General features: G+C 43.6%; 1 protein-coding gene across 9 annotated transcripts in view; it reads left to right on the top strand.

Annotated features, from left to right (window-relative positions):
• Positions 1-12,284, top strand: part of CCDC88A (coiled-coil and HOOK domain protein 88A) — a 359,905-nt gene that overhangs the window by 130,363 nt on the left and 217,258 nt on the right. For all 9 annotated transcript variants that reach the window (XM_073339323.2, XM_073339320.2, XM_073339322.2 and 6 more), the window contains one exon: positions 10,137-10,277. In XM_073339323.2, the coding sequence (XP_073195424.1) occupies positions 10,137-10,277 (141 nt within the window). The remainder of the gene's footprint in view (positions 1-10,136; positions 10,278-12,284) is intronic.

The raw sequence follows: 12,284 nt of genomic DNA, 5'->3' as shown, positions 1-12,284 counted from the left end.
TAGGAGCAACAGAACCAGTACCTCAACATCTACAAGGAGGAGGGTTCTACTCTCTTTATTTCCTAATACAGAAGAGGAAGGGAGGTTGGAGACCCATACTAGACCTCGGAGCTCTCAAAGAGTTTGTCCAGGCTCAAAAATTCAAAATGGTCACTTTATCAACAATCATTCCAGGATTGGAACAGGGAGACTGGTTTTCGGTCCTCGATCATCTCTATCCTACTGGCTCACAGACGATTTCTCAGATTTATCCAGGGACAAGACCACTACGGATACAGAGTGCTTCCCTTCAGGCTATTGTCGGCCTTGAGATTATTGTCCAAGGTTCTCTGGGTGATAGCCACTCACGGTGTCAAGGGATAAAGATTTACCTTTACCTCAATGATTGCCTCCTCAGAGCCTAATCTCTCCAGGAGGCTCACCGAGTCACCAAAGCAACTATCCACTGATTTATAGAGCTGAGTCTACAGATCAAAATCCAGATGTCAGCTCTCACTCTGGTGCAGTGCCTGGAATTCATAGAGGCTGACTTTGACTCGTTACAGGCCAGAGAACTCTTTTCTCAGCACTAATTTCTTTCATTAGCCACACTTCGAGATGCTGTTCAAAGCAGCCTAAAAATATTAGTCAGACTCTGCCTCCAACTCCTGGGGCACATGGCAGCAAGCACAACGGTAATACCACATGCCAGGTTTCACATGTGATGCCTCCAAATGTGGTTCAGCTTGGTCTACAAACAGGGACAGGCTGGACAAATCCCTGTCACCACCCAGCAGGGTCAAAAACTCCTTAGACTGAAGGAAGAGCCCTACCAACATTTGCAAAGGGATCCCCTTTTCCCAAACCTCGCTGTCATTGCTGCTCACCACCAACACATCACTGATATGGTGGGTTGCACATCTAAATGGCCTCACAACACAAGTGGTCACCCATGGAGCTGTCCCTTCACATCAATCTTCTCAAGCTAAGAATGGTCAGGAACGCCTGCACCCATTTCCTCCAGCTGATCAGAGGATCACACATGAAGATCCTAACAGACAACATAGCCTACATACAATAGTCAGGGGAGAGCCAGATCACCCTCCATATGCACCGAGGTGATCAGGCTATGCAACTGGTGCATCTCCCACAATGTTACATTGCCTGAACACAAAACTTGATAGTGGAAATCTCAGTTGCAAATTCCCATACAACCATGATTGGGAGATAGACCTGATTGTGCTTCATGACATATTCAGCTTATGATGGACACAGTCCACAGACCTGTTCAACACTCACCTGAATAAGAAATGCCCATGCTACTGCTCCAGAGTGGGGATGGGTCAACGTTCCCTGGGCGAGGCCCTCCTCATCCCCTGGGAGAAGGACCTTCTCTTTGTCTTTCCTCCATTTTCCCTACTTGTGAATGTCCTGCTGGAAATAAAAAGAGATGGAACCCATGTCATTCTGATTGTTCCTACTTGGCCCAGAAAGACCTGGTTTCCCTACTTGTCACAGCTTGTGACATGCCTGCTGATCTCTCTCCCAGCCATACTGCACCTCCTTGCAGGACAGAAAATGCACCCTAAATCCCCACTTGGGATTGTCTGCCTCAAGGCATGGCTCCTGCTTGGTTCCAACATATAGAAAACTCCTGTTCAAGAGAGGTACAAGAGGTTCTGTTGCACAGCAGAAAGTCCTCGACTTGACGCGCTTACCTGCAGAAATGGTGCACGTTTCAGACTTTGTATTCTGTCCAGCAAATCTCCCCAACATCCGTGATTCTTCCATATATCTTAGGCCCGATTTCTTTAAGGTAAATGCATAGTCTATCTCTAAGCTCTCTGAGTTCACATAACAGCTTTCCACCAACCTATTGAGAGATGCTCAATGCTGTCACACCCAACCACTAATCGGTTCCTCAAGGATATGGTGAACCTTTTCGCACAATCTCGACTTCCTGCTCCTACGGGGGACCTAAACCTGGTACCAAAAGGGTTGACTAGACTGCCTTTCAAACCCATGGCCACCTGTTTGCTGGTGTACCTATCAATGGAGGTGATCTTCCTTTTGGCAATTACCTCGTCCAGGAGAATAGGAGAGAGAGCAGCTTTGATGGCATATCCCCCCTACACAATATTTTTTCTGGACAAGGTTATGCTCAGGACACATCTAAAATTTATCGCTAAGGTAACCTCTCCATTTCACATGTATCAATTGATTCACATTCTAATCTTCTACCCCAGGCCTCACCAAGACAACAGGGAGGCTATATTACATACCGTAGATGTCAGGAGAGCCCTGGCTTTGTACCTGGATAGAACAAAGGCCTTGAGGAAGTCCCGTACACTTTTCATTTCCATTGCGGAAAGGTCCAAGGACTCAGCAATATCAGCCAAAAGGCTCTCTAAGTGGGTCTCGAATTGCATTAGACAACTCCTCCAGACTCTATTTGAACACGCTCCATGAGGTCAATCTCCTAATCTGTTGCCTTCTTCAAGAGATCTGTAGAGCAGAGACATGGCCATTAGTCCACACTTTTGCACAAAATTGTACGATCACTGGGGATTCTGCCTCCAGTGCCAACTTCAGCGCCGCAGTGCTGTCATCTGTAACTGACTCTGCCCCAAAGTCCCAGCCCACGAGTAGGGATATTGCTTGGGAGTCACCTACCATAGAGCACTCATACAGACACAACTCAAAAAAGAAGAGGAAGGTACTCACCTTGTGCAGTAACAATGGTTCTTTGAGATGTGTGTCCTACGGGTGCTCCACAACCCACCTTTCTCCCCTCTACTTCGGAGTTCTTGTCAATGACTCTGTGGTAAAGAAGAAACTGAGGAGGGTAAGCCCGTGCGCGCTGGCTAACCTCATGCATGAGCCTAACGGACACTACCAAAGTTCTCTGATCAGCAGCACAAGGACACAAGCACACGTACCATGGAGCACCCATCGTGGGACACATCTCGAAGAACTATCGTTACTGCACAAGGTGAGTAACTTCCTCTTTTTCAGTCTTTCCTTGTAGGTAATGTTTTCTAGACCCTTAATCATTTTTGTTGCTCTTCTCTGGACTTTCTCCAATTTGTCCACATTTTCTCCCAAAGTGCGGTGTCCAGAACTGGACACAGTACTCCCTTTGAGGTCTTATCAGTGCTGAGTAGAGTGGAAGAATTACTTCTAATGTCTTGCTTACCGACACTCCTCCTAATACATCCCAGAATATTTACTTTTTTTGCAACAGTATTACATTGTTGACTCATATTTAATTTGTGATCCACTATAACTCCTAGATCCTTTACAGCAGTACTCCTTCATAGGTAGTCATTTCCCATTATTTATTTTTGTAATTGAGTATTCTTTCCTAAGTGTAGTACTTTGCATTTGTCCTTATTGAATTTCATCCTGTTTATTTCAGCCCATGTTTCCAGTTTGTCAAGATCGTTTTAAATTCTAATCCTGTCCTCCAAAACACTTGCAATCCTTCCCATCTTGGTATTATACTCAAACTTTACAGGTGTACTCTCTCTGCCGTTATCCAAATAATTTATGAAGATATTGAATAGAATTGGACCCAGGACAGATCCCTGTGTGACTCTACTTGATATGTCCTTCCAGCTTGACTGTGAACCATTGATAACTACTCTTAGTATGATTTTTCTAACCAGTTGTGCACCCATCTTATAGTAGGGTCATCTAAACTATATATCTCTAGTTTTCTCATGAGAAAGTTATGTGAGACAGTATCAAAAGCCTTACTAAGTCAAGCTATATCACATCTACTGCTTCCATCCTATCCACAAGCATTGTTACCCTGTCGAAGAATATTAGGTTGGTTTGACGTGATTTGTTCTTGACAAATTATGTTGACAGTTACCTATCACCATATTCTCTTCTAGATGTTTACAAATTGATTGTTTGTTTATTTGCTCTATTATCTTTATGGGTACAGAAGTTAAAACCACTGGTTTATAATTCCCTGGGTTGTCCTTATTCTCCTTTTTATACACAGGTACTATATTTGCCTTTTTATATTCCTCTGGTGTCTCTCGCATCCTCCATGAGTTCTCACACATAATCGCTAAAGGCTCAGAGATCTCTTCATTACAGTTCATACTAGTATATGTAATAAATGTGAAATTTAGTTCTATCTAGTACAGATACGTTAGTATGAACTGAATCAGAAAAAAGTGATTTGTTAAAAATATGGTTCTTTAAAGCAGAGTGTGGATCCACTGTATTGGGCTGTATACAGGGATTAAAGGAACAAAATAATATTTAGACCTAGATTATATAAATGGATCCATCAACTGCGTTCTACGCAAGCACACAGATGTGCCTCGATTAATCAATTCGCAGGATCTTGCCCTTAGTGAGTAATCTTTTTTGCCTCAAGAAATATGCTTGTATCTTGTGTATCTTGGGGAACATGTATATATTTTGGAGGTCTGGTAGCTATTCTACCATTAAATATGAGTTGAGTTTTTCAGGTAAGAGGACTGAAATCTCTTTTTTTAATCCTGTAGATTTAATGTAATCACCACATTTTAAATGAACAAGCCCCATTGAATTTCCAGTAATATTTTTTCAGATCCATTTAGCTAAGCAACCACACATGATAATTACCTGTGCACTATAGTGTAGATTGCAAATATTTACAGACAATATGTTAAAATTTATTCCCTTATTTTGCCATTACAGTAAGAAGCTCTGCCAAGAATAGCTAATGGAATTTCCCAGCTCTGTCAGCTACTTTCTGTTTCTGTTGCTGCCTGTAAGCCTTCCTAATTCTATCTGAGCTCAGCGCAGAGGCCTGGTAAGCCAGGAAGGAGAAATTGACAGCATGGGAGTCTGGGGTTTAAGTCTGGAACTCTTAAAGTTTCCATTCACTCTAAGTTACAAGCATATTTTTTCCCAAATAAACATACCATACCATCCGTTTCTTATTGCAACTATGCTCACCTTGTGAATAAGGCACTTAACCAGGTACAAGAAGAAAACAAGCAGTCAGGCTGTACTTTAATTTCAAACTCAACGTAGGCAGGAAGAAGAATGCATTGGTTTTATTATGTCATCTTGAGGTCACTCTTAAGTGTAGGTCTCACACATGGAAGCATGGTGCAGCATCTGTCATGCCCCAGGCTCTCACGGTTGTATTTTACCTCTTTTGATGTTCCATTTTTATTTTGCTGAAATGAAATACTGTTGGATGTTAATATTGTTTGATTAATCTTTCATTTGAAATTAAGGATGTTAGATAACTTATTCATAGGGTTCTTTTATGCTGTTCACAAAGATGTGGCTTCTTAAACGAAATGTTTTGTATGAGACTAAAAATCTTTGATTTCTTGTGACTGGGTGCTCTACTTATCACTGGATGGTGCCTCTTCCTGGTGGTTCTGGGGATTACCTCTGTGAGGCTGACACCCCTTTCTGCAGTTGCACTCTGTCTCTTCTTCTCACTCTCTGTCTGCAGCCGCTCTCTCGCACCAGGAGCTGCTGCTGCTTCTTCGTGACTTGGCCCTCTGGCCAGGTCACTATGGTCCTCACCTTCCAGGGTAACAAAGTCTCTTATGAAAAGGTTCAGGCAGTCTTCCTATCCCCTGCCCAGCTGGTGCCACTTCCCCAGTGGCTGGTATGGGAACCTGGCCCCACCCTCTATTCCAGGTTCCAGCTCAGGGACCCTCTAATCAGCAGCCAAGGTCTGTTCCTTCCTAGACCTGCTGCCTCTTTCCCTGAGCCTTTCCTACCTTTCTGGCTCTCCCCACCTCAGGTTTGCCAGCCTCCCAACTCCCTCCTAGTAGAGTAGGGTAGAGTAGAGTAGCTGTAGGCTACCTGCCTCTAGCTTTAATCACACCTACCTTCTCTCAGGGAGTGACTGCAGACCCCTTCTGCTATCAGTTCCCAGGCTAAAAATATGCTTATGAATGTAAATGTGACATAACTGGAATATGTTTTATGCTAGATATGCCGTGTAACATATCTTTGCAAAGCTTATGTTCTATTGCATGTATTCATCCTATTTGCATGCATGTATCATTTTTATATCTGAAGTTATGAGCATTGGCTCTATTCTTGTATTTAAAGTGTTTGCTGTAGAAAGCACCTAAGGCAGATTTGATCAACATATTGTGAAGGGGTTATTCAAGTAAATGGAAGTACTTGGTGAACAGTGGACCTTGATAGATGTCAGTGCACATCTGAGCTTTCCTGGGAACGTCCCTGTAGAGAACTAAGTTATGCATGGACATGTGACTTGCCCATGTGACTCCAAGACTCCATCTTGTAGTTGGAATTCTACACGGGGGAGAGAGGGGTTTCCACCCACAGGAGAGAAACTACAGTAACTCCTCACTTAACGTTGTAGTTATGTTCCTGAAAAATGCGACTTTAAGCAAAACGATGTTAAGCGAATCCAATTTCCCCATAAGAATTAATGTAAATAGGGGGGATTAGGTTCCATGGAATTTTTTTTGCCAGACAAAAGGCATTATATACATTTTAAACAAGCAATTTAATACAGGTATAAGTTTGAAACAATTTTAAAGAAACAATTTAATACGACAATCATCATTGCGGAGTATGAAGCTTGGCTGAGGTGGTGGAGTCAGAGAGTGAAAGAGGGTGAATTGTTCAGCTGCTTCTCTTGCTGTACTTGCTGAACTTTCTGAACTCGAAAAAACACACCTAGAGATTGTTGTTTTCTTTTTTTTTTCTCTGTAAATTTCTTTATAGCAAGTTATTAGATATGGGCCAAAAGAAATCTGATGAGGTTCAACAAGGACAAGTGCAGAGTCCTGCATTTAGGATGGAAGAATCCAATGCACCGCTACAGACGAGGGACAGAATGGCTAGGCAGCAGTTCTGCAGAAAAGGACCTAGGGGTTACAGTGGACGAGAAGCTGGATACGAGTCAACAGTGTGCCCTTGTTGCCAAGAAGACCAATGGCATTTTGGGATGTATAAGTAGGGGCATTGCCAGCAGATCGAGGGGGGTGTGATCGTTCCCCTCTATTCGACACTGGTGAGGCCTCACCTGGAGTACTGTGTCCAGTTTTGGGCCTCACACTACAAGAAGGATGTGGAAAAATTGGAAAGAGTCCAGCGGAGGGCAACAAAAATGATTAGGGGACTGGAATACATGAGTTGTGAGGAGAGGCTGAGGGAACTGGGGATGTTTAGTCTGTGGAAGAGAAGAATGAGGGGGGATTTGATAGCTGCTTTCAAGTACCTGAAAGGGGTTCCAAAGAGGATGGCTCTAGACTGTTCTCAGTGGTAGCAGATGACAGAAAAAGGAGTAATGGTCTCAAGTTGCAGTGGGGGAGATTTAGGTTGGATGTTAGGAAAAACGTTTTTGCTAGGAGGGTGATGAAACATTGGAATGCGTTACCTAGGGAGGTGATGGAATCTCCTTCCTTAGAGGTTTTTAAGGTCAGGCTTGACAAAGTCCTGGCTGGGATGATTTAATTGGGGATCAGTCCTGCTTTGAGCAGGAGGTTGGACTAGATGACCTCGTGAGGTCCCTTCCAACCCTGATATTCTATGATTCTATGATTAAATGACCAACTCCCCTAATCACTTTGGAGCTGTGTTCCCTCTCAGGATCGTCATCACTCAGAATGTGCAGGCCAGCCTTAACCCGCCTCTTCTCCCCCCCACCTCCTCCCACTTTATCATAGAATCATAGATCATAGAATATCTACCAGCGTATCTACCACTCCTCCCAGTTTAGTGTCATCTGCAAACTTGCTGAGAGTGCAATCCACACCATCCTCCAGATCATTTATGAAGATATTGAACAATACCGGCCCCAGGACCGACCCCTGGGGCACTCCACTTGATACCGGCTGCCAACTAGACATGGAGCCATTGATCACTACCCATTGAGCCCGACTATCTAGCCAGCTTTCTATCCACCTTATAGACCATTCATCTAGCCCATTATTCTTGCCAGCAAGTTAAAGAAGTCTGTGGGAGACCGTGTCAAAAGCTTTGCTAAAGTCAAGGAACAACACGTCCACTACTTTCCCTTCATCCACAGAGCCAGTTATCTCGTCATAGAAGGCAATTAGATTAGTCAGGCATGGCTTGCCCTTGGTGAATCCATGCTGACTGTTCCTGATCACTTTCCTCTCCTCTAAGTGCTTCAGAATTGATTCCTTGAGGACCTGCTCCATGATTTTTCCAGGTGAGGCTGACTGGCCTGTAGTTCCCAGGATCCTCCTCCTTCCCTTTTTTAAAGATGGGCACTACGTTAGCCTTTTTCCAGTCATCTGGGACCTCCCCCGATTGCCCTGAGTTTTCAAAGATAATGGCCAATGGCTCTGCAATCACATCCGCCAACTCCGCATGCCGCATCCTTGCTCCTCCCCTCTCCCTGCCCTGCCTCCTGAGTGCCGCAAAGCAGCTGATTGCCGCAGTCAGGAGAGGGATGGGGGAGGAGTAAGGATGCGGTACACAGGCTCTCCCCTCCCTCCCCTGACTCCTGCCTGTAGCAATCAGCTGGTTTGCAGTGTTCAGGAGTCAGGGCAGGGAGGGGGAGCCTGTGCACCAAGTCCTCCCTCCTCCCTCCTCCCGAACGCCGCAAACCATCTGATTGCCGTGGGCAGGAGGCGGGGGGAGCAGGGAAAAGGTGCTGATTGGCAGGGTCTACCAGCAGGCGGGAGGCGCTGGGGGGGGGTGTAGGGGAGCTGATAGGGGGTCTGCCAGCTGTTGACAAAGCAGGCAGCCAAACGACTTTATAGCGGAGCATTGCACAACTTTAAGCAGAGCATGTTCTGTAATGGAGCAGGGACGTAAGATCAAAACAACATTAAGCGAGGGGGAGTTACTGTATATAAAGTCCTGGGAGACTCCACCATTTTGTCTTCAGCTGGCTCAAGAGGTAGCCTCGCCACCCCCAAAGGATACCTAAAAGAAACTGGAACAAAGGACAGTAACCTCAGGGGTGCGTGTGATTGCTGGACCCAGACTAGAAGGAGACTAGTCTGTAAAAGAAACTTATTAGAACATCTCTGAGGATGAGATTTCATCTGTAATCACTTGCTTACTGTATTAGACTTAGACTTGCATGTTTTATTTTATTTTGCTTGGTAACTCACTTTGTTCTGTCTGTTATTACTTGGAACCACTTACATTCTACTTTTTGTATTTAATAAAATCACTTTTTACTTATTAATTAACCCAGAATATGTATTAATACTTGGGGGGGGGGGGACAAACAGCTGTGCATACCTCTCTATCAGTGTTATAAAGGGCAAACAGTTTGAGTTTACCCTGTATAAGCTTTATACAGGGTAAAACGGATTTATTTGGAGTTTGGACCTCATTGGAAGTAGGGTATCTGAGTGTTAAAGACAGGAACACTTCTTAAGCTGTTTTCAGTTAAGCCTGCAACTTTTGGGGGATGTGGTTCAGACATGGGTCTGTGTTTGTAGCAGGCTAGTGTGTCTGGCTCAAAGCAGGAAGGGCACTGAAGTCCCAGGCTGCCAGGGAAAAGGGGCTCAGAGGTAGTCTCAGCACATCAGGTGGCAGTTCCCAAGGGGGTTTCCTGTGATCCAACCCATCAGAATATTAAAATGTAATACTTCTGCAAGATGTGATTTGTGCACATATTTTTAATATTCTAGATAAAATTATTTTAAAAAAAATCATAAAGTATTATAAATGAATGAAATAAAAGGAGATATTGTGAGCAAGTGTGTGCTCACAATAAATTGCAATGGCACTCTTCAGGTAATTAGTTTCCGTGGCACAAATCTCAGGTTCTCAGAATTACTTAAAATTACAGGATTTTTATTTTAGTAAAAATTCTTTGTGCAAATTCTGTATAAGAATTTAATTTGGCAAAAAGAAATAGTTCTGTGCCAGAGTAGGCTTTTAAATAATATTTAATCTGTAGTTGCATCTAAGCCTAATTGATCTGCTTTCCAGGTTTTCATTGTGGATAGAGAAACTATTCCATCAAATACAACTTAAAATATTTTTAATTGTCAGACATTTTTGTAATGTATTAGAATCCATGGAGGATAAACTGTGCTGGGAGACAAGAGTTAAAAGGAGTTTTCACAATTATTCCTCTTGTTATACTTCTTGTGCATTCTTATAATTAAATAGCACATAAAGGTTGTTTTCACAATTATTTCTTTCTCCTATAGGTAACTCATAATCAGGAAAATGTGTTTGATCTGCAGTGGATGGATGTCAGCATTCTGTCACAAGAATATATCGAGCCTCTCTTGAAAAATATGGCATTACATTTAAAAAGACTTATAGATGAAAGAGATGAACATTCTGAGGTATGTTGTATGTGCTTTATTATTTAAAAATAAAAAGTATAAGAAAATACCTTTTTAAAATTAAACAGTTTGGAATTTTTGAAAATAGATAATATATATTCTTTGAACTTTTATCAGTTGGCAGCATGGCTTGAAATAACACTTCTTCAAGTTGTTCCATATCTCAATTCCATGTTAGGTGTGTGCGTGCTCACGTGCATGGTCATTGGAAATGTTTCCTGTAGTGGTATCTGTTGGGCCAGCTCTGGAGCCCCTTGCTTACGTGCCAGCATACTGGGCACTGTCGGCCCTGCACCCTCTCAGCTCCTTCTTTCCACTAGTGATGGTTGTTGGAATGCTCCTTGCTTTCACAAGCCCCATAGTGGTTTCTTTCGCTTGGACTCTGAGTTTTTCTTCTACATAGTTATTGTAGTTTTAGTTTTATAGTTAGTAGTCATTAGTAGCGGAGTCCCATTGGGGACATAGCCCCAGGGACGGGGTACGCCCTGGTCCCTGGGGTTTAAGCCATAAGCTGCATGCAACAAACCTATGCCAATCAGTGACCCACACACAAGCTGCCTATGTGGCTTGGTGAGGCATATGTTAGAAGTGCAGGATCTGCAAGAATTTCAGACCATGTATAGAGTCCATGTTAGAAAGGAAAGGTCACACAGCCTCATCTCTAGACACACAGAAAGACAACACAAACTACTATTATTATGTGAGAATCCAGAAACAGGAACGAATTTCGTAACACTCGCAAGTTATTAATCATTTCAGTGCTGGACATACCCCCCACAACAGAGCGCAGATACATCTCTTGCCTATTCCTTCAGATATTTATCCCAGCCATTTAGAGTTTTGTTTAAATTGTGTCTCAGCCAGTTTACTTTCATCCAGTTCCCAATTTTGATCAGACATTTGTCAGATAGAAAAGCCATAGAATTTGGATTAATTGAGAGGATGACAATAGTTTTATAAAAGAGTCTGACTTTGATACAATATTCTTTCTGAGCATAGACTGAACATTTTTGAAGTCATAATTTTATATTGTGTGTGATACAGCATGGCCAGAGGTGAGATATGTAAGCCCCAGGATGATAAGAGCTTTATCTTATCATCATCTTATCATCAGGAGGGCTTTAAACTAGGTTCACCGGGGGAAGGAGACCAAAGCCCTGAGGTAAGTGGGAAAGCGGGATACCGGGAGGAAGCACAGGCAGGAATGTCTGTGAGGGGAGGGCTCCTGCCTCATACTGGGAATGAGGGGCGATCAACAGGTTATCTCAAGTGCTTATATACAAATGCACAAAGCCTTGGAAACAAGCAGGGAGAACTGGAGGTCCTGGTGATGTCAAGGAACTATGACGTGATTGGAATAACAGAGACTTGGTGGGATAACTCACATGACTGGAGTACTGTCATGGATGGTTATAAACTGTTCAGGAAGGACAGGCAGGGCAGAAAAGGTGGGGGAGTAGCACTGTATGTAAGGGAGCAGTATGACTGCTCAGAGCTCCGGTATGAAACTGCAGAAAAACCTGAGTGTCTCTGGATTAAGTTTAGAAGTGTGTGCAACAAGAGTGATGTAGTGGTGGGAGTCTGCTATAGACCACCAGACCAGGGGGATGAGGTAGATGAGGCTTTCTTCCGGCAGCTCACTGAAGCTACTAGATCGCATGCCCTGATTCTCATGGGTGACTTTAATTTTCCTGATATCTGCTGGGAGAGCAATACAGCGGTGCATAGACAATCCAGGAAGTTTTTGGAAAGCGTAGGGGACAATTTCCTGGCGCAAGTGCTAGAGGAGCCAACTGGGGGGGGGGGGGCGCTTTTCTTGACCTGCTGCTCACAAACCAGGTAGAATTAGTGGGGGAATCAAAAGTGGATGGGAATCTGGGAGGCAGTGACCATGAGTTGGTTGAGTTCAGGATCCTGACGCAGGGAAGAAAGGTAAGCAGCAGGATACGGACCCTGGACTTCAGGAAAGCAGACTTTGACTCCCTCAGGGAACGGATAGCCAGGATC

The sequence above is a fragment of the Lepidochelys kempii genome, chromosome 3, assembly GCF_965140285.1.
Source record: "Lepidochelys kempii isolate rLepKem1 chromosome 3, rLepKem1.hap1, whole genome shotgun sequence".
Taxonomy (NCBI): domain Eukaryota; kingdom Metazoa; phylum Chordata; order Testudines; family Cheloniidae; genus Lepidochelys; species Lepidochelys kempii.
Note: the sequence above shows the minus strand (reverse complement) of the source record. Positions and strands in the feature narration are given on the sequence as shown.